The 24,673-nt window shown below is 42.6% G+C and overlaps 2 protein-coding genes across 2 annotated transcripts; both read right to left on the bottom strand.

The window, feature by feature from the left end:
- Window positions 1-2,082: 2,082 nt before the first annotated feature.
- Window positions 2,083-15,311, bottom strand: tent4a (terminal nucleotidyltransferase 4A). Its single transcript, XM_070921498.1, has 13 exons — window positions 14,476-15,311; window positions 11,352-11,475; window positions 9,799-9,845; window positions 9,572-9,692; window positions 8,463-8,570; window positions 6,472-6,600; window positions 5,923-6,136; window positions 4,784-4,910; window positions 4,572-4,685; window positions 4,152-4,308; window positions 3,663-3,821; window positions 3,257-3,430; window positions 2,083-2,247 (listed from the first exon to the last, which is right to left on the bottom strand). The coding sequence occupies exons 1-13, from the start codon at window positions 15,309-15,311 to the stop codon at window positions 2,083-2,085; spliced, it is 2,475 nt and encodes an 824-aa protein (XP_070777599.1).
- A 3,582-nt stretch (window positions 15,312-18,893) lies between these two features.
- srd5a1 (steroid-5-alpha-reductase, alpha polypeptide 1 (3-oxo-5 alpha-steroid delta 4-dehydrogenase alpha 1)) lies at window positions 18,894-24,665 on the bottom strand. Its single transcript, XM_070922118.1, has 5 exons — window positions 24,355-24,665; window positions 23,821-23,987; window positions 21,955-22,056; window positions 19,706-19,856; window positions 18,894-19,583 (listed from the first exon to the last, which is right to left on the bottom strand). The coding sequence occupies exons 1-5, from the start codon at window positions 24,663-24,665 to the stop codon at window positions 19,517-19,519; spliced, it is 798 nt and encodes a 265-aa protein (XP_070778219.1). The 3' UTR covers window positions 18,894-19,516.
- Window positions 24,666-24,673: the final 8 nt, after the last annotated feature.

Raw genomic sequence — 24,673 nt, 5'->3', positions numbered from 1 at the left:
AACCATTGACATTAACATCCCCCATTCCTTACATCTGACGGATACATGTAGAAAACTAGACTTTTGAAACATGTCAGGACCTTCATACAAATACAAGGGGGTCGGGGGATGAGCTTGTAGTTCACATGAGTTGGCTTGCGAGTCTGATAGTCCGTAACATTACTCCAGCCCAACAAGCAGTGTTTGTCATTTGAAAAAAAAAACAAACAAAACAAACGGAAAGACAAGAGAGTTGACACAATAATTAGAATAATCCACTTGCATAGTAATAACACCAGCGTGTGTAGTGTTCTGGGCGAGTCACAGCCTTCGACAGTCCTGTCTGTGAGTATGTGTATTTGTGTGACACGGTGTGCTCGCGGAAAACGACGTACACACACTCCAAGTAAACACAAAGAAAGGCATTGCAAACAATTAGCGGAAGTACCTGGCAATCAAATATACACAAGATTCCTGCATGGAATCAAAATATAATTCCCTTTCACTAGGGTCCTTGGTTCAGGAAGACCCCCACCTCCTTCCCTCCCTCCCTCCTCCTTTGTCCAGGACCACAAAGGAGAAAACCTTATCGCTGAGCATCGTAGTGTTGGTCTGCACTGATTTACAGCTGCGGGCAAGAGTTGACCTCAGCCCTGGGATCAGCTTTCCACAACCGCGTCCCTCGACTACAGCGAGAGTAAGAGGATTTCTCTGACCCAGAATCAGTGATATTTCTGCCCTCTTACCCTAATCTTGATCTTCAAATTCAAGTCAGATAAGCTGTTGCCTTCTTGGCCCCAACCCTCCTACAACATGTAGTAAAAAGAGACAAGCACAAAAATGAAAAGACACTAGCATATATGTTTAACAGAACAGGCCAAAATCCTGCACTGGCTGGAAGCTCTTCTTTTAAAATCGCCTCCAGTGGAGAGAAAGATGGCCAAGACAAAACTAGCAGGCCACTGCCAGCCTTCCCCTGACTGACGAAATATGGCAACAGCACAGTCCCATAAGGGACACACACACACACACACACACACACACACACACACACACACACACACACACACACACACACACACACACACACACACACACACACACACACACACACACACACACACACACACACACACACAACCACGCGCACACACACAATCTCGAGGTGGCACTGCTAAAGCCCTATCTGCTCAGGAGGCCAAAACAGAAGTACATTCTCTCCCCTCGTTTCTCAGGATATCCCAGGGTGCAATTTTCCACTTCCCTCCAGGATGCCTTAGACTAACTGGACCGAGGAACAAAACTTCCATGAGGAATTTCATGTTAACCTCGCCCATTTTCACAGGACAGATGAAGGAAAATGGAAGGAATATCAAGATAAGAGCTCCGTATCCCTTTCTGTTCCCGCTTCTCTTCATCAAACAGAACAACACAAGTAAAGAAGGGACAGAAGAAGAGAAGGAGGGGTGGGGAGGGCTGCACACACACAGAAACGACGACTTATGAACACACACACACTCCAGATATGCTGCCTGGGGGAAAGGTTTCGTAAACAAAATTTAAAATTCTACAAAAATAAAACAGTATAAAAATGCCTTTACATATACACAACTTAAATAAGCATTTACTTTAGTCCCAAAAAGGAAAAAAAACATTATTGCACAAAATGAAAAACGGTTTGTTCTTAAGTGTATAAAATGAAAAAAAGTAACACTGAACCACAGGCAGCTTGGCTGCAAGGGTCAAGACGAGGTCATGTGAACTTGGCAATGGCATCACCACCAATTCAAACAAAACAAAAAAACAAAAAAACAACAGCAACGAACCTGACACAAAGATGAGGAAAACAAAATACTGAAAGTAACATAATACTGACACTACCAAACTGTGAACAAAAGTCATGCAGAAATGGAATTGTAGAGATAGTAGGAGGAAGATGCAGAGCTGAGGGCTGCTGTTCCTTGTCGCGGCAGCCCGAGAGTGAAAACTGCTGGTCTCTGGTCCTCTGGTCTGCCTGTCCATCCTCCTTCGAGACGAACGAAGAGCCAGGGTCTTGCAGCCAGAGAGGAGAGGAAAGAAAAGTAGGAGGAAGAGGAGTGGTTTCTATCTGCTGAGGCTAACCGGTAGGCTGTCCCTCTTTCTGCGCCGCCAAGTGTTGCGGTGATACTGTGTGTGCGAGTGAGTGTGTGTGTGTCCGCGGTTAGCCAGAACAGGGTTGTTGACCAGCGGCGGGTTGTGGAAGCCCTTCACGTTGAACTTGGCTCCGTTCTGAGGCGGGGTGGAGAGAAGAGACGAGAGGAAAAACATATGAATAAAACTTTATTTTCTTTTATGGGATGGAACATTTAACCCTGTAGATCGACCTCTCGACCTTCTCTGACTGATTCTAGCTTTAGACTGACTACGCACTATGTCCAATGAATCTGACGTGCTGTAATTCGGCAAAGCACTGCATTAACCAATCAAATACATGCAAGTACACATTGCTGGTATAATACAATAATGTAATAGTATATTTACTCAGCTGTTTAAAGGAATATTTGATATTTTGGCAACTATTCTTACTCTCTTTCTTGCTGAGCGTTAGATAAGAAGACTGATACCACTCTTATGTCTGTACGCTAAATATGAGGCTACAGCCAGCAGGCAGTTAGCTTAGCATAGCATAAAGACTGGAAACGGGGAAACAGCTAGCCAGGCTCTGTTCAATGGAGTAATTTGCTGGCAAGCGAATTTTGTTTTACCTTCGGACAAAGTCAGGCTAGCTGTTTCCCACTGCTTTCAGTGTGTATGCTAAGCTAATTTCCTGTAGTAGTAGCTCCATAATTAACATATAGACATGAGAGCGGTATCAATCTTCTCATCCAACTCTTTTCCAAACAGTAGAACTATTCCTTTAATAAGCCAGTAGGGTGTAAGAACAAAAAATTGGATCTATTATGGATCATGTCACGGTTTATGTCATTTCCTATAGAAACAGGTGCACACCAGATGGAGGAACATCAGGCCTCAGAGCAGCAGTGATGGTGTTATTGTTTACTGATCAGGTATGGACTACAGATGTCAATTTCATTTTTTATGTAACCTGTTAAACGACTAGTCTGAAAAGATAGAAAAATTGTGTGTATGAGAAAGAGAGAGGCAAATGAGACAAGGACAAACAGAAAATATGAGATGGAAAGAGTGTGAACTCCTGTGTGTGTGTGTGTGTGTGTGTGTGTGTGTGTGTGCGAGACAAGTTTGCCTTGACAGTGCGTTTGTGGCATCCGGCGCCTACCTTGTGTGTGTGGCTGGAGTGGGGGCTGAGCGGAGGCTGGGGGCTGGAGGGGGCAGGGGCATGAGCATGGGCTGGGGGGGGCATGTGGAAGAAGGGGGGGAGCCCGGTGTCTATACACACCTGTCTGCCAGGTATGGAGTGCATTGCTAGACCACCGGGCAGTGAGACGCGAGCCTGGAGGACGGAAGGCATAACAATGAATTACAGCAAAGAAATTAGCTGTTCATGTTTTTATCAAATGCTGCGACTGTCCGGTTACAAACACCCTAACCTTTAGAGCCATTTTATATGCAGTCATTTCATGTTTCATTTTCTACTCAAATTCCAAATGTCATTTTTCTTGTTCCTAATTTCCTACATGATCTAAGCAAACGTAATCTGCCTCTAGCCACTTCTGCGTGCCTACCTGTGAGCCTGGAGGCAAGAGGAGATGGTGTCCTCCCATGCCAGGCTTGCCGGTGCCCATGCTGAGGCCGTGTGGTAAAGCTAGGCCCAGTGGAGGGAAAGACGGGTATGGCGGTAGGGCTGGCAGTGGGATGGGACATGGCAGCGTGGAATCAGAGTCCTGGCAAAATACACAAAAAAGGAGGAGATAATGAGCAAAGCTGAGTGTGCCACTTGTAGCTCCTGTATGTTTCCATCATTTTATCAGATTCTATTGTGTTGAATGTCAATTACATAAATACAAGAAACTGTAGTTGTGTCAGACAATAGAACATTCACAGGTAGAAATGATTAGAGGTCTGCATTATGGATATACACAGGAGTTCAACAGAGCAGCTGTTATGTTAATTCCATCTGCCATTTTGAGTATAAACTCTTACCTACAAAAGGAATAAACCACATCAAGTGCTTTTACACTGCTTCCCGCATGTGTGTGTATGTGTTTTCTTACGTTGTCTGATCCAGACAGTGAGGAGACAGAGGAGGCTGAAGAGTGCTGCTGGGGGCTGGAGATGGACATGGGGGAGTCTGCGCTGTGGGGCGACACCGAGTCCCTTTGCTGCTCCTCTGACCCGACACCACCACCGAGCACACAGGGCTCCTGCTCCAACACCGGCTCCTTGGGAAGTGAAACTGTAAAAACAAAACAATTGAAAGGTTCAGTAATTCACACATTTTTCCATTACACTCACTTCGATTAGGTGCAATTCATCTAATGGAGAAAAAGAAATATCAGTTTAAAAAGGGGAGACATTTTCCACTTACTAGAATAAAATCCTTTTTACACCACAAATGGTCATGGTTTCAATACTTTTTTCATTATCACTGAAAGCACAAGCAGTATTTTTTAGAACTGTATATGAAAATCTGAGGAATCGTACCTCTGTTGTCTGTTCGAGCCAGATCCCTGCCCCCCCACTTCTTAATGATCCACTCCCTGTAGTCGATCACTTCCTGGGTCAACCTGATTATCCTGCCCAAGGTGCTGCGAGGAGAGGAGAGAAGGTGTTTTAATAGAGCACCACTTGTATCCAGGGCTTTGACTAGTACTTACTAGTGCTGTTGATTGGACTGAATGCTAACCTTTCAGAGTCTTTGTTGGGATACGACCGTGCAAGCGGGGACACGGCGTGACTCAGGACAGTGTAGGCATAGTCAAGCACCTGCTTGACATGCATGGCACCATAGGAGCCCCTCCCCACATCGTTACCTACATGGGATAAAGACGCACACAACAACACAATAACAAATATTAAAAAGGGTAAAGAGAAGTAATCTGGCCCAGTAAGCTCTGTGAACCTTTTTTTTTTTTATCTTTATCTTTTTTCTTTTAGAAAAAACAATAGAACCATAGAAATGTGGTCAAACATCTAAAAATGTATCCCACTGTATGAACTATGGACCTTAAAGCCAACATGTGCAGAATTATTTTTGTAACTATAGCATCTTTCCAATTATTGTGATGAGTTTTTTGTTTTGTAGAAAATTTAAACAATCCAGGTGAAAACTGGTGCAGTCTATGTGTTGCTTTTAGTCCAGTTACTGTGTCCCATTGCTGTTTGCCACAGTGTCACTCTTCAAACTACCACCGGGTGGCACCAAAATAGGGACTTTTCTTACACATAGGGACTTTAAGTTTTTGTTCAGTTAATTTTCCTACTGAGACAACAAAATTAATTATGATGAACTTTTTATTTTAAAGGCTGTTTAAAAAATTACATATTTTCTTAAACTTGAAACTATTGACCCCTGCTGCACAAAGCTAAAGTATAAAATCACATGACCACGGGTGCAAACCTGGGTCAAGTATTCCTCAGTAGATTAAGGTTGTTGTGGATGGTGAATCTAAGCAGGGCCTTTACCCTCAGTGCTTTGACTCAAAGCAAGTTTGTACAAACACACTGAATCTTTACGTCTGTGTAAGGTCCACACACACGTCAAGGACTAATGCTCATTGTTTTAACACTTTGGTCTTTCGGACCAAACAACCAACAACACTTTTGTAAAGTGATTTTAAAACAGGGCAGGGTGGCTCTTAAAAATTAATTTCACATGTTAGTCAGTTCACTAACAACCTTATTCTGACTGACTTCTATGATGGATACATTTCTGCTTGAAATATGCTGTGTGCAATGGTATTTGTTCTTGGAGTCAGCCATTTGTTCAGTATAAGTACCATTTTTATTCATTGTAATCATTGTAAACCTGGGAAAAACACACACCTGGAAGCAGCGGGTCCTCTATGCAGAGCATGGATGGTCTGTATCCATTTGTCATGGCCTTCATGATCTCCTCTTTGGCTATGTACGCGCCTCCATTTCTGATGCGAATCCCTGTTTTCAAGTAGTTGAAATGGCGGCCGTACAACTCAAAGAACTCGATCAGCAACACGCCCAAATTCTCATTGGGGTTTCTGGCATCTATACGAGGATGGAGCTGAAGAGCAGGCACAGGTACACTGGATTAGTATGAGTGTATGTATATGCATTAGTTAAGACTACCATTGATGTCTGTAAACACTGGATATGTGGGAAATGCTTAACTACTACTAATTCTACTATGAATCCTGTTATTGCTACTGCTACCATGAGAAACACTACAGCTGATATACTACAATGCTGCTTCTGCTATTATAAGCACTTTTACTCTCAGAAGCACTACTACTACTACTCTAACACTGCTTCCAAAGTGCAGCTGCAACCACATCCTGCACTCGGGCTACTTTGTGCTCTTATTACAACATATTTTTCTTTACTTTTGCTTTACTGTACCTGCAGGAAGCTGATGACCATGAGGATGAGGCTGTACGAGCTGATTCCCCCAGTGAAGACTTCGTTTAGATCTCTCTGCAGGAGAAACTGCTTCAGCACAAAGATCAGGTAAGGCAGCACTGGGTACGTCTGAGAGTGGAAGAGAGACAGATGTGGAATGAGAGTGGTTGATTCAGTCAAACTCTGCATGAGGGAAAAGGAAGTGGGTGAGGGAGATAATCCTACAAAGACAAAAGTAGATTAAACTTTGACACAAGTTGCATTTGTATGACCCACTGAGGAGAAGTGGGGATTTCTGGCGAGATGTATAGAGTTCAGTGAGTGAGACATAGGGCTAGACTACACTGAGAGTGACGAGAGCAAATTATTCAAATGACTGCAAATGATTATAATACATCACTTATTAGCAGGGGTGCGAATCTTTGGCTAAACACCCATTTGATTTGCTTGATTTGTGATTCAGTGGTTGACAATTTGATTCCAGAGCAATTACCGTTTCCTTTTTAATTTGAGTCAATTAAATTTTGTAAATCATGATTTGACTCAGAAACTATGAGGCAATCTTGTATAACCATTAAAGAGACACGCTGTGTATCCATGCAAACACATCTCACAGTAGATTGTGTGACAGTTTCTGGTCCTAGACGATTTACCAGCACTACTTGCAGCATCAGAGTGAAAATGCCGTGTCGCCCGAGGTAGATTCATACATTAGTCGTGTGTCTGCAGTAATATTGACACTACATTGCATACCGTTTCACTACCATTTGATCAAGCTGTCAGTTTTTCTTCTAGGAAGCTAGAATACTGACAAACCAGGGTAACCCACCTGTTGAAGCCACAGTGATTCAATATTATATTTAGTCGAGGCAGTTGAATAATTCTAATTAGTAAATTATGCTTTGTAGGAATTGTTACCCCCGCACTTACCACATAAATACGCTATCTAGCTTCCAACTGAGCCAAATTTTCAAAAAATGTGAGGCTTTCTAGAGCCTGTGACTTTGGAATGGGAATGGGAATTACAAACGTTAATTTTCCAATTGAAGAGAAAGCACAACCTTCTGGCAGTATGTGTGTGTACATTCATGTTAGTGCAGCAGCTGGACTTGGTTGACTTTTCAAATATGCTTTTAAGAACAAGACTGGGAGGCACGCCCCTCCGAATGGCTACAGGGGAACCTGACGTGAGGATTAACTTTGAGGTGACCTCTCAATGATGAGGCCACACGTCATACCCACGCATTAACAACATCAACTAGCACTGGACTGATGCCGAGCGTGGCCGTCAACTTTCAAGCTGCGACATGTATTCCCCGAGAACCGTAATGCAACAACAACAGAAGGACAAAAGCCAAAACCTGACGGCGTGCTGGAACATCAGCACCTGGAATTCCTCTCCTGCTTTAGCTACTACAACCGTGACTGAAGCAGGCAGAGATCCACCTTCTGCAGGAATTTCTGTCAGAGCCATGGGGTGGATTTCACCTCTGCTGAGTACACTTGGCAACAAGGTTTGAAGCAACACGCCGACTCAGTTTGAGTTAATTGGAGATTATACTGAGCACTGGTTGCTGGGGTCCGTTCCAGCTTCACTTTAGAAATGAGACGAGCCAATATAAGATTGGAGTGAAGTAAAGTGTGACGCCTTAAACTGCTGTGTTGCCTGATTCACAGAGGGATTTTCCAAAGTTCTGTATTTAGACCCCACTGTGAAATGGTAATTATGTGACTCCTCTGGTGGTTTTTATTTAAATATGTCTACATGACCTTTCCCTGCTCTCTTCCTCCATCTCCATGTGTTGCTTGTGATGTGCGCTGTGGCTGGATGTCATTTGGTCAGTGAAGACTTGCAAATGGATTTCTGTGTGTGCCATTTGATGCCTTTAGGTCTGATTCAATGATTAAATAAAACAACACTAAGAAAACAAGTGTGCCCGTAAGCTGTAGGACCTTACAGCAACATCACCACGGCGACAGGGAGATCTCACCTTAACGTAATCTTTAATGAAGCTTGCCGCCTTGACTCCAGTCTCCACATTGAAACTGATGTCCACCTTCACCTCTGTCTCCTGGTCCGTCAGCTTGATGATTGGCACCTGAGGGGAGGAAAAGTGACATTTATTAGCAAACGTTACAGTCAAGACATGAGCCCAGGACACTTTCACTGTGTGCCAAAATCAGAGGGGGAAAAAAAACCCTGTCTGTCCTGACTGACAGCCTTTTAGAAGGAAAAGCTCATCCAAAAGTGAAAAAAATCAGCCATTAACTACTTATTACCATGTCAGTCAAGACAGCATTGCAGCTTACAGTGGTTAGCCTGCTCGTGTGCACACCCCGCAGGATGATAGTGCATGCTACTGAGCTACCAGACCACTGTGGGATTGTAAATATCAACACTTCCACCAGTGTAGGTATCCACGTTACACGCTGCAAAATAATGGGTTTAACTTCAAAACAATAGCATAAAAACTACAAAAGAACAAACAGATGTAAACAGTGGAGTAAATCACTGACATGTGGGTGAGTAGTTGATGACCAATTTTAATTTTGGGTGAACTAGAGCTGACCAAAGTATCCCCTGCTATTGTATTATTATAGTGGGCAGTAGACAGTAAACTGTATCCAGGAATAGGACAAATGTGTGTGAGCCACCTATCATGAAAACAGATGACAGATGAAAAGAAGACACTCAATTAGTGCCTTCTTTCCCCCTCATACTGCATCTCCATGGAGATGGAAAACAGAGTGAATGAGCCAAAGCTTTATATTTCCAGCGAACCATTTGAAGTCCAGAAGAACTTTTCTAGGAATGTAAAGAGTGCTGCCAAATTTTGATTTGGCAGGGTTTATTTCAACTGGTTTCTTACTGGGGATGTAATATTTCATTGCTTACTGTGAAGAATAAAACCATTAGGAAGACCAGTTCTATTGTGCCAGATCATTAATAATTGCATCGGTGTATATGGAATATCAAATTTGATCAAAATCGCTGGTGTGTTTGATGGACATCTGTTGTTGCAAACCACTGTGGCTGGACTTGATACACAGCATGGCATGTGTTCCAGTTGGGAAACATACCCTGGTTGCCACAACTCACCGTAGCCTTGTCCAGTACTTTAATGGAGAAAGGTTCTGCCACGTTATGCTTGCGAAGAGCTTGTTCTAGCTCTTGCAGCGGGGGGCGCTCCCACTTCCCAAACACCACCAGGTCAATGTCACTGAGGACAAAAAACAACCAGAGCGTTAAAATACTAGCCAGCAAAACACACCAGGTATAAAATGAACAACTTGAGTTTTCTTTCATCATAAATACTAAGGTCTTACCTTGTTGGAAGGTACAGCCCTGTGCTGAAGCTGCCAAATATTTGGACCTGGAAAAACAATGTTGAAGAAATGTGAACAAAAGACAGCATGCAGAGTACATAGGATATTTAGAAAAAAAGAGTGACACTTCATAGTATAGCCATAGGTGTATATATCCAAATCAAATGTTTGCAAACTACCAGGAACAAGGTATTTCCGGGTTCTACTTCCGAGACAGTAAACGCTGCCAAGTTGAGTAAGCTGCCAAATTAAGTATACAATAGCTAGGGAAAAATGCTGTGTTTGGGGACTGCAAGCGAAAGCTCTCCAAAAGGAAGCAGAGTGGAGTTCTTTCCCTTTCCGTCTGGTAAATACGACAAGGCAATAGCACAAAGACAGGCCAGGATTAATAGGCTGAAATGAAAAGGGAGGCTGGTACAAATCAGGGGCTTGATCCATTTACCTGACACTCTGGCTCACAGTGGATGAGGGGAAGACTGGCAGCCAACAAATCACCACTGCGCGTGTTTCACATGATTATGTAATGAGAGGGGCATTACATCAAACCTACTTCGCTGCACTACTCAACCAGCTGCAGGATCCTCCATCACTATTTCTGCACATTAAAAGTGAGTGCACTTCAAAATATAAATGAACATACTTTGACTTATGACTTATAATAACATTTGATTAAATCACTTTTTGTAACCCAACTGTGTGACCTGTTCATTTTGTCTATGGAGACTACAGTTAGCATCAGGATAATGCACATGCTAGTTAGCTTTAAAAAAAACCCAAACATTGTTAACAAATGTGGCACAAGCAAGAGGCAGTACGTCTTAAATAAGAATGTCAGAATATAGTGTTGGTGTTACAACTTTTGCTGTATTTAATACAGGGGAAGCTCAATAACTAACATAGAATTAAAAAAAACATTCCTATGACTGACATTGTGTGCTGAACCATTTCTCTACAGTTGGACAAAGCCAGGCCAGCCGTTTCCAGTTTTTGTGCTAAGCTAAGTTAGCCGGGTGCTGATGGTAGCTTCATACTTAACATACAGATGTGTGAGGGGTAGCAACCTTCTCATCTAACTCTTGACAAGAAAGCAAATAAGCATAATTCCCAAAATGTCAAACTTCCTTTAAGTCTGACAGAATATCAAGCAGCTACAGAAGAGTAAAGGTTTTCATGCCAGATGAACTAACCTACATTTTAAGCACAACTGAGATAACTGAAAACAAATTCAACACTTTTTTCCAATTCTAACCTCATCTACCTCAACTCAAGTGTGAAGTAGTTAGAGAACTGAAAACAGTATATAAACATACACTAAGTTGGTGTTATCTTGTACAAACACTGCCTCACCTTTAAAAAAAACACAGTATCTCAACAAAGATTTATGAGCAATCTGAGATCACAGTTTGTCTGTGTGCCAATAATTCCTCCTCCGAGAGTGCAATGTATGATTTAAGAGACTGCGCTCTAAGATATTAAGAATCTGAAAGGGAGAACATTGATCCAAATAAACAGAGACATGTATGTGTGTGTGTGTGTGTGTGTGTGTAACTTACATCTGCAGTGGGCCACAGCTCCTTGATGATCATCTCTATCCGGTTCACCACCTCCTTCCTCATAGCTGCTTCCTCTGGCCGAGGAGACATGAAGTTGTAGAAGTCCATCACCTCCTCGTGGAGTCTGGACGGAGAGGAGGATGACAGACGAGGGTTATTCTCGTCACATTGACAATTACGCTACACACAGACCAGCACGAAACCTCGTTTGAGTGATGGAACTGTGCATGATGTGAAATATTAATCTTGCTTTGGAGTATTTCTTATTGCAAACGTAGATACATCTAAGAATCAGATGAGGAGATCTCGACTTACACACATACCAGATTTGGCTTACATTTTGGAAAAAAAAACCCTGTCCAGATGGCCCAAGATATGCTTCCTTCTTATCTCTGTTCTGGTTAACCCGCATCATGCCAGAGCCGGGGAAGCAAAGCAACAGCATAGTATGTTCTACTTCAAATATTAGGTTGTTTCTGTTTTGTTAGCTTCTACTTTAATTGAGACCCATCAGATTATCAAAAAAAAAAAAGTCTATTTCTCTAACTTTACCTTAATACTAGAATTAGCCCTATCCAGAACAGCAACTGTAACCAATAGCCCAGAAATAATACTGAATTAAAGTGGTTATAGGAAGGAGGGAGAATTTGCAGAATTCTGATATTTGGTCCTCATCAAGACACAGGTACCACAACACACGCTTTTCAGGTTTTCAGATGAATGTGAAAAGAGGGTTTAGTAACACACCGAGGGCCACAACACCCAGAATATGCCTGAAGAGTCCCATGCCTCATTGTTATTGCTGATGAGGTAACAGAGGGGGGCATACAATAAATGTAAAGATTTCTGACCAGTCAAATGCCTCCGAACAGTGGAACTCTGTTCAACCCTGTGGCCATTCATTTTTCTAGGAATGCATGCCATGATGTCAGTGTGAAATACAGAACAGGGAGACTGTCACAATCAATTACCAGAGCCCTGGAGGAAATGCAGTCAGCCCATGTGCCCACTCTTTGGTGAAAACTCTCTGCCAGCAAGCCAGTCAGGCCAGTGCGTATCATGCCAATAGTCCACCGCTGACAGAGGGCATGGTTATTGTTGGGCCCCTCCACAGTAAAAATAAGAACTGCTACTACAGCCATCCCTGACAAACTAGTTTAGAGTCAAACATCACCTCTTCAACAACTTCAGAGCCCAGTGTTAAAGTAATCAATGGTGTTCATTGTCACTACCATGACAGCCATGTATCTGACTGTGGAATCAATGTTTTTACTGCCACACACGCACACATACAGTTTTCTATTAACCCAAACCCAACCTCTGATCATAACAATATGTGGGACTTCAAAGGGGACCCCTGAAGGCAAACTACTGCAAGACTAGTCAGCGCACAAGCCAAAACTTGCATCAGAAAACTCGTAGAACACAGACAATGAAATTGGTTATTAATTCACTATTTGCAGGACAAATCATTAATTAACATCTTAAACTTTCATTTAACTTAGGGTTGCTGGGAAATACAGCGTCAAGCATGTGGAAGTGCTTTCATGACAAACACCAATTCCTTGTACAGAAAATTCCCAGATGGGTGCAACCCGCCATTACAAATATCACAAGGTCCTGCAACACATCTGGAAGTTCCTTGGTCATTTGTTTAGGAAGAGGGCTTCTGTCAGCGCAGCATGACTACAGTTATAAAATAATAAAAAAAATCATAATATAGTCAGTTACACAGCTCTTACTACACCCACAATGTATGTGTCATACATTTATACAACACCTCCTAAACATTTATAAACACCAAGCAGCAAAAAAATGAGATTAAACTAAAAATATATACTTCAGTTAAGCTCTACTCAAACTGTTTTCACAAAAATTGTTGTTATTATTACTTTAGTCAGTTTTAATCAATATGACATATGTACATTAAGACCCATCTGTGTCTGTTATGTCACTGATAGACAGCTACATAAAGAAATAACCTGGAAAAGAGAGTTAACTGTGACTGCACCCAGAATAACATGTGTATGAAGGCTAATTATCCAGAACTGAATACATTAGTACAGAAGATGTGCAAAACTCAACGTAATATAAATAGTTTTGCTTTACTTTAATACAGTGTAATGAAACGCAGTTAAAACTACTGAAACATACAATATCAAGGTTTCTCTCTTTGTCTAATTTCCCCCCGGGGATCAATAAAGTATATCTGATCCTGATACTCCTTTAAACCCATGAGTTTTATCATTCTCTCGCTGTATGCAGACTGATTCTTTTTTTTTATGATCAAGCAATTAGAAACAGTTCAGGCACATCTGAGATTGCCCGAGGGTGAATGAACAGCTCAGTCACTTCACCCAACATTACACAAGTTAAGTGTTATCCAACGCCGTTAGCTAAAACCTGGGCAAGTTGTGGCTAGTACTGTATATTTATTTTAGTTTGCCATTTAGAGTTTCAACTCTACTTTCTTACTCGGTTTAATTTTATTTGGTTGACGGGGTGTACGTTTATTAATTTTGTTTTCAAAATTGCTGCTTTCCTAACCTTAATGTGGAGCCAAAAGGGAAAACCGTTAGCTTGGTTAGCTCCTCGGTCAGGCTAACAAACGGGCTACACTAAAAAGCAGCATATCCGGTCACAGCCTTCTAAATAAATCACCCATTGAAAAACACACTACTCAATAGAATTCGACGACTAAAAATATTAAAATATATAAAAGTATTTCCCACAATTTACGTTTTTTAATCGTACTTCTCAACAGTTTGTGAGAAATTGGTATTTGTGTAACGGCCCAGTTCAAACTTCAGCAAAAACACAGCACTTCCGGTCTTGCTTTCGCCGACTACCGCTGTCTTTACGCAACTATATAACGGTAGCTTTTTATTAGCCATCCAGCAAACTGCCCAACTCCAGATTACACTGCAATGCTGGGTGTACTGTCGTATATACATGCATTGGGAAAGTAATAGCTACATCACGTTGTGTGTACCGTAATGCTTGACACACGTAGTTAATTATGCAAGAACTGATAACGGCTTTCAACCATCAAAACCTGCAGCAGAAGACTAACGTTCACGTTAGCCTTTAAACCCTAAAGCAGTGCTAGTGTTCAGCCACTCACCCGAGGACCCCGGGGTTGTACTTTCTCGTCTTCCAGGGCGTCCAAGTGCTCGCATAATTGCCATTAGTGCAGTTTGAAAGCAAGTAATTCATCCCATAAGTGCTCGCTTTGTTGTCACTTTTCCTTCGGCCTGGGTGGTGATTGTGTGTGTGATTTACAGGTACCGAGGAGTGAACCTGGTGGCGCTTCACGCAAATCTGCTGTAAATTGAAAGCCGGGTGCTCCTGTAGGTGACGGTGATGATGGTGGTAAAGGTTGACATTATTGTCCATGCTGTCGCTCGCGTTGAAGAGCAGATTGGCACCCCCGACGTTTTTATTAATGTTGCCCGTTACATTTCCACCCATAGTCCTCTCAAGTGAGCAGATGGAAGGGGGGCTGTCCGTCCCGGATTCCTGTGAGGAGGACGACGACGACGAGGACACAGAACCCGTCTTTTTGGGTAGGGTTTTCCCCTCACCTGGTTCAGCGGTGTTCGCCGTGGTGAAGGAGTTACGTGCGTTCCCGTTGGACAGCGCTATCCCCAGCGAGGAAATCGCAGTGCCGTTAATACTAGTAGTGCCGTTCATGATGCTATGATGGCTGCTGCCGTTGCTCAAACTGGCAGTAACGTTACCGTTGCTACTGCAAACGCTCTTGCTCGATGCCACCGCGGTCGCCACATTTTTTAAAACATCCAACGCAGCGTAATTCACGCACTGGTTGTGGTTTTGATTGTGGAGCTGCTGCTGAGCGGAGAGTGTCCGTACTCCCTGAGAGGTCTCCCAGACGTGCATCCATAAGGCGTTCGCAGGTCCTTTCTGTTCGGGCTGAATCCAAGCTACCCTCGGATCCATTCAACTTCTTTCTCTGGTAACCCCCCTACAAGTATCTAACTAACACTACCGATCCCGTTGTGAATCTGCGCCGCTTCCTGGATCTTTCACAGGTCGATACGATGTCCGGGGTTACGAAAAGAAAAGTATTTAAACATTAACCCGAATTAGAACCATTGATAAAGTGGCCCCTTTACACCGCTAGCTGGAAAAATGCTAGCCGATTCCTACGGGAATTCAATATGGCGTATTCACTTCAAATCCTCGCGCATGCGCCCTACGAGGGGTTTCTTAAGCGATGACTGCGCCCCCCATCCGCCCACTCCTTCATCACTACGGCCGGTTGATGAATTGCACAGAATAAATATTTGAATTTTTATCTGATAAATATTTAATTGAACAACAAATGAAGTACACAGTAAAACGTCAATAATGAATATGGGTCCTGTGGAACAGTGGCTCTTGAAGCAGGGCCTGGGAATCCAGAGGTCCACTCAATCTCCACCTCTCTGCATCACAACTGGGTGGGGGGACGGGTAGGTGGGTTCATAGGGATCCCCCATCAGTATGAGACTGGATAGTGGCTGAATCTTGCAGGAACGACAGATAACTGTTCACATACTAGCCCCAGATAGCTACCTTAAAGTACTGGCACATATTTAAACTAAAATAAGTAGGATGTTACATATCTAGATGTGCAAAGCTGTGGATTTTGGGGCCTTTCATAGTTTGGGACCCCCAGGGAATCTGTCTGTCTATCTTTCTCTGTGGATAACCCTGGCATGGATCCACAGCTACTGTTTAGGAAAGCTCTGACAGAAAAAAACAAACACTGTAAACCTGAAATCCTTGAAAAAGAGAAAATACAGCAACATAACTCTTTCAACAAAATACAATTTCCATGAACATTAGACAGAGAGGGAGACCACATTGTGATATCAGTTGGCATCTCAAATACTGCTGGGGGCCATTATCACAACCTTTGGCCCTTGAAATGCTGCCCACATACATACAAACGGCAGAAAACTCGCACTGCATTCCACAGGGTAACAGACAGAGATTTTTTTCACTGTGCTGCTTCGTTTTCTGTTTATTATTTCAGATGCACGCTGCAGCCCGTGAATCCAAATGCTCATTTTCAAGGGGCAATACACAGCAGGTGGTGCAGATCATTCTGGACTCTGTATGCCACCCAGCCCCAGTAACGGCCATCTCCCAGCCCATTAAGTTCTATGATGGAGTGGAGGCAGGCTGGATAAGGCATAACCAGCACCTTCTGGGATGTGTATGCATATTAAAAGAGAGAGTGAGGGAGAAAGCGCCTTGCATAATGCCCGCCCCCAGCCCCTGCTACTCACGTGCAGCATGTGACAGAGACAAGGAAAACCCCCCAGAGCAAAGTATGTGCCAGCTAGGATATGTAGCTCTCTGTGTAACGCACTCAGGCACACACACAGCTGCTCACTCCCACTGTACGCCTGTAGAAATCAAAGCTCCTCTTTCTATCTCCCTCTATCTTACACTGTATGAAACACAGGCGTTTGAGTGACACACCAGATTGAATAGGTTATTCCTCTCATCTCTCATGTCACAGTCTCGGCTCAAGCCAAACGCCAACGCCAGTGCGTGTGTGATTTCAAGGCTGGTTTGCCTCATTGTCAGCCTTTATGGGATTACCACATTGGTTACGACTGGACTGTAGCTGACAGATGCCTAACACACACATACACAGACACACACAAATATAAACAGAGACAGGGCTGGAGAAGTCAACAGTATGCTCCCAGGCTTAACAGTAATAGCAGATAATATTAAGGAAGCAGGCAGTAGTCTGAGGCAGCATGTGGCTTGAATGATAATGAGGCCGCAGCATGTTCCAGTTATTTAACCCACATTAGTGGAAGGCTGTTAAATCAACAGCTTTTTTCACATTTCTACACAGGAACATATTGCCTGTGGTGTTGGCAACCCCGCTGTGGGGTTATATACAGCAAATATCACCCAACTGTGGAGCAATAGCTCCTGCAGGTTTAGAACTGCAACTCTGGACCTGCAGTTCCAGTCAACCTGCGCCACCTACAGGCAAGAAAAGCAAAAACAGCACTTCAGACCTGAAGATGTGGGCATGGCGATGTGAGCCATCTACAGGAAAGGAAAAATATCTTCTTTAATTTTAACACTTGCACCGCCTGCAGGCAAGGATTGAGGCTACATCCACACTGATACGTTTTCGTTTTAAAATGCAACTTTTGCAACGTTTACACCTAGCATCCATACTACTGCGGTGTTTTCGAACCCCTAAAATGGAGACTTTTGAAAACGCTGCTGAACCCATTTTACTCCAGGATTGTGTTTTAGTGAGGACGGGTGGAAACAGAGATATTTGACAACGATGACGCAGACATCCACGTTTGCTTCCTGATTGGGTCATATCAGTCACGACGTGTCCTTCCCTGGTTCGTCACGCCACTATCACGTGACCCTTGAAAACCAAGATGGCGATGGCCAAAATGCCAAACTTGAGGCTTCAAGACAGTGACGTCACGGTGGCTATGTCCACTTCTTTTATACAGTCTATGGATGGTGCTTTTCTTTCCTATAGGTGGCGCAGGTTGGCATGTGTAAATTGAATATCACAGAGCTGCTCCCCTTGTGGAGTATCTACACCCTGCGTGAAAGAATATGTTTGAGTTTGAGAGTTAAAAGCCAGTTCACTGAAATGCTTTGCATATAAAAAGAAAAGCTCATGGTGTCTGCCTGAAGATGAATGGTATTATATTCAAACGGCAGGCTCAGTAAATACTGGCTGTGTAATAGTGATGCAATTACAAGAAGTGTGGATAAAGCGGATACAACAGAGGAAATAGTCTGGAAGAGACCGAGAGAGACAGCGGGGACCTCTAACATGAAGGATGTCACTCTGTATAGCCTTCAGCGACACACAGCCTTCATTTTTCATCACACTCAGACACAGCGGTCCTATTATTTATTGATGAGACCATGTGTAAAAACGATGACAAAATAAGTGTATTATAAAAGCAACACATTTTTAAAATTCAAAATGACGTGACCTTGGCTGAGAAAGGGAGAGAAGTTATTGGCGGAAACTCACTTGCGTATGAATTTAAGTCGTGAAATAGTTTTACCAAAGTGATGAGATAATTGTTTCCAATCTAATTTCAGAAACGCTGTAAATAAGGCAGATCACTTATTTGGCTCATAGTAAAAAGTGATTATCGATGTTAAGATCGCTTCCAACGTTTCTTTTTCTTCTTCTTCTTTTCTCCCAGTCTCCTCCTTTTCGTTCACACATCCCCTCATCCATTATGCTCTACATGCTCCTGCTTTCACACATTCCTCAACACTTTTCCCTTTCATTTCTTTACCAGTACTTCTTCTCTCTCTGTCTCAGAAAACCCTGACAGGAGTGATGTGTTGAGGCAACGCTCTCTTCTTCTCATTTCAGGCTTGGGTGAGTTATTGAGGGGCCATGCTTGATCTCCATTTGATTTCCCCGCAGCCCAGTAACGGTGGACAGGCCTGCTACAGTCTCAGTCTTTACAGGACAGAGATGCTGTTGCCTTTTGTTCCAAAGTGGCCTCTTTTCCAGGAGTTTGAGATAATGATGATGATGATGATGATGAGGTAAGTAGAAAAATCTTTCTGATGACAACCAAAGCAAAATGAGGTTGGAATATGTGTTGGACTTAATTCAAGGTCCCTCTTTCATCTATTTAAATGGAATGGATGTTAAAACTCTTGAAAACATTAAATGTCTGCTTTGCATTTCCATGTTTATGTTCCATCTGGGAAGATATGCAGATCAGCAGAGTCTTAAAACTGTTTATTGCTGGTGCAGAGTGTTGAGGTATGCTCCATTCACTATCTTATTTCCTCTGGAGGAGCGCTAAATGCTGCAAACACAGCTTCCAGTACATTCAGTTCATGGTTGTTGAAGTTACTTTGTGCTTTATGGACATTCTTACCAAAGTAATGGCACCAATAAAACATCTTTTTAAGATGATGGCTTTTAACTGTTGCTTGCTTACTTGCAGCTCAGATGAGATCATTTACAAGCATGCAACCTGCGTTTCTGTTCTCTGTTCACATTAATCTGTATCTTCAAGGTTCTGACATCAGAGCGCTCCAAAATTAGACAAAAGGACTATGGGATTGTTCTTCTCAGCCGTTGTAAGAAGCAGTACCTTTTCAGGCTTCCAGTGTTTTTAGAACACAAAGGGAATTAGTGCCTTCCTACTTTTTGGGTAGTCTTCGAACTTAGCGAGGTACCATCTGTAGAGAGAGAAAGAGGGAAAAGAAGGAAAAGAGACATTTTCGTCTATTAATACAAGTCTATGCTTCAAAGTGTGCAATACACTCCCTGTGTGTGTGTGTGTGTGTCTCATTATTCTTACTTGTGGTGGGCCACAGCCCTGCTGGCGAGGACCACTGCGGTGAAGATGGCAAAAGCTGTACTGTGAACAGAATGGCCAGCCAGAGCGAAGCCTGCCCACTCTGTTATCTCTCCTAAGAAGTTGGCTCCAGACACATATTCAAACATTCCGCCTGTGGGGGGAAGACACAGGAATTAGGACAGGTATGCTTATATCCTTTCATATGTTCCCTGAGGCAAAAACAACCCCAAATATTTTACTCTCGGAGAAAATAAAATGTAATGGATTTTGCACCTACGACAATCCAGCACTTGGCTGAATGAGCAGTGGCATTTCAGCTATCTTCCGAGCCTGCACGCTGCTAAAAACTCAAAGGGCATCCACACAACTGGCTCCGCACTGACCATAGATGGCTGAGCACTCTTTATTTGACTGCAGGCCATGTGTAGTGTTGCTGCCCTCTGTGTGAAAATGGCAGATTCTTGGCTGTGGGGATTCCAGACGTGCCTGGAAGTTCATTTGGAGCAGCACAGCAGCTCGCAGCTTCCTCCCGCCTCGCCTTCTCCACTCTATTTTCCTTGAGGGGTTCAGGGTGGATTGTTTCAACAGGTTCACCGCAAGTTCAGGCTCAAGGTGCTATTGTTGTGACTATGCTCTCAGTCAGGGGAGCCACTCTCTCTGTGAACCTGTTATGCTTACTGATTCATTTAGCAGAGGTGAAATCCGACTTACGGTTTTGCCAATTATGTGATCTAAAAAATCAGCAATGTAGATTTTATTCTGCTTTTCAAATACATTCTGCCCTCAAGGCTATTTGTCAAAAGGGATTTGGAGACGGGTTAAAATCTTGTTTGCCCAACCACCTCTCAGTACTTGTCACATCTCATAGAATGTGCATCCGTTTTCACATAGTAAAGGTCATACACTGTACAAAAAACAAACCCCAAACCAATCTCTTTTGTCAGTGAATTGTGTTCCTTGTAAATCAACTTGTTTATCAAGAATTTGCTGAAATGTTCATTTTCTTGATATAGATATAGATTGATGAGCTCTAGCGTTTCTTGTTTTAAAGGAACAGCACAACATTTGGGGAAATACGCTTACTTGTTTTCTTGTGAAATGTGAAGCCAGCAGCCGGTTATCTTAGCTTAGCCTAAACAGTGGAAACAGGGGGAAACAGCTAGCCTGGCTCTGGAAAACCCAAACTTGTTGTTTTTAGCCCTTGTTTACAGGTACAGATTAAACAAATGAGATATAACACATTAATTAGTGATCTTTAGCGGTGCTGGTAGGCAGGTGTGTGTCACCTTTGTAACTGGACAGAGCCAGGCTAGCTGTTTCCCCCTTTTTCCAGTGTTTATGCTAAGCTAAGATTATCGCACTAACATGAGGGTGGTTTCGAGCAAATAAGCGTGTCGAGCTGTTCCTTTAATACATTATTTATGCACTGAAACTGTTTTGGAATCTAACGTCCAACTAGCAAAATGATTTTACTGTCTCACAAAAATTATTTAGCAAGAATCTCGAATCAGTGTGGTTACTACACGTGCAGACATATCCTGTACATGTTCCAGTATAGGGCCAGATTACCATCAACACTGTGCGGTTTAGAAGTTTAAAGCAAAACTACACACATTAAACACTACAAGTATTGTGAGTCACTCGCACACAAGCTGAGTCGGACCATATCAGAGTCAAAGCAGCGAGAACCTTTTTAGCACACTAATGTAAGGGCTCACAGAGGGCAAGGCAGAGAGGAAAAGATAACTATTGACAACCTGTGATTCTGCTTACAGTGTCACCCTGTATAATCATGCGACCACGCTGGGAAATTAGCATGTAGCGCTGCGTACAAAGACCGCAGAGTCCTGTGCCATGTTGTGATTACTGCTTTCTTGACTTTCTTGTCACCCCACAGCAGAGCTGGAAAAAGGATTCAAACTCTAAAGTCTAAGTAGTGGTAGCATCACAATAATGTCAATGCGAGAGTTTGTACAGTAAATATAAGTATTTGAAGTGTTTTTAATTGTATATTGTCACGGTTGGCTCTAGTAACTATTAACTACAGTCATCATATACAGTAAATGAAACAAAAAAATACAATAGTGTAGTTGAGTAAAAGTATATAGAAATGCAGGACTTAAATAAATGCGTTTTATTACGTCAGTTTTCCTCTGTGAGAGTTAGGTGTCCTGTAATAGGAGTTTAAGACTTGCTCGTAGTGGCGAGAGGAATAATTCCGCCCAGTGTCTCATGACTAAAGCCCTTACCTGTGGGAATCTTGTAACCAGTCTCTCCGGGCTTTCTCAGGTTCCTCAGGATGTGGTCAGAGTGCACATTCACCAGCCAACCGACCAACCACAGCACCGACCCTGGAGACAAACCAACCAAAACCTGCTTTAGCACGACATTTCACTGACCAGAAGTCAGTCAGCCAACTGGTGTTTTTAAAGAAATACTCAAACATTTTGGGAAATACCCTTTATTTGCTTTCTTTCCAAGCGTGAGAGGAGCAGATCAATACCACTCTCATATCTGTGCAATAGTAAGCCGCCTCCCTCTGATTCCAATCTTTAAACTAATCTCAGCTAATCGCCTCCCAGCCCCAGCTCCACTCTTCATGCACAGACACGCGCTGGTCTGTGCTCTGTTTTCACATCTAACGCTCAGAAAGACAGCAAATGAGCGTATTTGCCAAATGTTGAAGATTTCTCTGAAAGTTGCAACGTGTATCCACAGTATTCATCGGTGTCATTGCTGCTGTGACCTACAATGTTTAAAATGAACTCTTACATGCCACACCACATGAAAACAGTGATATCATCTTTTTGTAAACACACATCTGTTTAGAAGGTCATATTCGGGCTATCTATAAAATCTATATCATGAGAAATGTTCAAATTCACATCATTCATTATTCTGATGATGACAAATGTAACAATAGTTATTTAGAAAATAAACATGCATACATGATATTTCAGCCATGGTGTTCTGTCACTTCTGACATTATTGTCCTGATTAATTACACTGTGACCTGTTAAAGATGCTGGACTTCTGCGCCTGTTTCCAGACCACTGAATTGCCACCCAGATCTCAACTTTTCTCTTTGACTCAAAACCGGAGAGTCATAATATTGGACATTCAATATATTTGGCTTATTGTCTAGCTCTCGGTCACATGTTCCCCCATTCACACAAACTACTCACTACTTGCCAGACAGTCAATAATGTATTTACTGAATAAAAATGGATATACCATCTATTGGGAATCCACTTGTCCTGTCGGGGGTGGGTAGTAAAATGTTGGAAATGAGTGAGTAAAAATTGTATTTCTTATTTCATTTTTAAGTCTTGTCTTTATCTGCTGCAGAAACGGAGGGGTAGTAACAGTGAAAAAACACCTAAATTGACAGTTTCCTGCGTTAGCTCGAACGGCAAAGGGGAGCCAAGAAAAACTGCTGAGCACTTTGAGGTTTGGAGAGCTGCGAGAAGCACCTGCAGTGGAGCAAAAGCCAAGAGATGACAAACCAGATGATGGACATGAGAGAGTTTGAATGATGGCTATGTTTTTAAGCAAAGCCTCGCCACTTAATTTAATTTAAAATGGAGAAAGAAAAGGCATAGGGGGAGGAAAGAGGGGCAGAAGTGATGAACTGGGAGAGATAGCAAGAGGCAGGGACCCTGCTGTTATCCTGACTGTGCATTTTACTCTGTTCCTCCCTAATTCATGAAAAAAATGTTTCATCCATTATATTTCGCACACACAAAACAAACACACAGGAACTCGGACTTTGAGTAGTTTATTAACCAAATACTTCTTTACTTTTACGTGATTGTTTTCAGCAAATGTTGATTTAACTTGAGTATTTTTCTTCTAGAGTAACACTTTTTAACACCACTGCAGCCTCTCTTATCCTTGTACACTATGTTTAGATTTTTCTGACAGTATGAAATATAAGCAATTTCTTTATTTCTCCTATGCTAATGTAATATGAATCAATTTGATACTACTTGGATTGAGCGTTGTGAATGCCAGACTGGATCTATTTTACACAGAAAAGTGTAAGTGTCACCCTGACGAGCTCTTGTGCAAAACAAAACCCGTATTTCCCTTGTAGAAAGACACAGAACACCCACCTGCGATGAAGCGTGGATGTGTAACCCAATGTGCAGGGTACTCAGCGTAATGGCTCAGGTACCTGATCTGCATGTAGCCATTATAGATGCAGAAAACAAAGGCCAGGGCAAATGAGGCGAAGGGTGTCGCTTTGCCTCCTCTGATTAAAAATGGATAAATAAGGGATCTGCAGCAGAACAAAAATGTTATTAAGATAAGATAAAATAAGATAATCCTGTATTAATCCCTCAGCGGGAAAATTTGCATTGTTATAGCAGCATGCAGGATAGTGCAATAGCAAGAGATATAATAAATAAAAATAATAACACAACTCAGTTGTTTCAAATACTTGCTCTAGGTTACTGACATGGATGAGTTAGCTAGTACTACTAATATAATAAGATACAATGCAATGCATCTTATTACAGCCTGATCTCTTCCTGTGTGTTGCATAATTGTTATATTACTCACTGTACACACATTGGGGACCACTTGCTCTAATATTCATGCTGGTGAAACTAGCATACATACATTAACTGATGGTAATTGCCTACCTCTGAATATAGTGGCAGAAATACATGGCAATGATCAGCTGGTTGGGCAGCAGAGAGGTTTTCCCAGAGGATGTCCAAACTACCAGACACAAAGGCACGAGGAACGCAGGCAGCTCCTGGACGAACCAAGCAAACCTGACATTAACTGGAAATCCATATTTGCTGGTAGCATACCGTCCGTATGGGACATTTTCGAAAAGCAAAGTGACGAAAGTGCAGGCTGCCATGAAAACCATAAAGTAAGCCAGGCAGTCCAAAACGTATAGCTCCTCTTCTTCCGAAGAGAAGAGCCGGGAGAGCAGTGCGTCCATCACGGCGG

This window comes from Enoplosus armatus, chromosome 16, assembly GCF_043641665.1.
Source record: "Enoplosus armatus isolate fEnoArm2 chromosome 16, fEnoArm2.hap1, whole genome shotgun sequence".
Lineage (NCBI taxonomy): Eukaryota > Metazoa > Chordata > Actinopteri > Centrarchiformes > Enoplosidae > Enoplosus > Enoplosus armatus.
The sequence above is the reverse complement of the archived record's forward strand: the minus strand, read 5'-3'. Positions and strand labels throughout refer to the sequence as shown.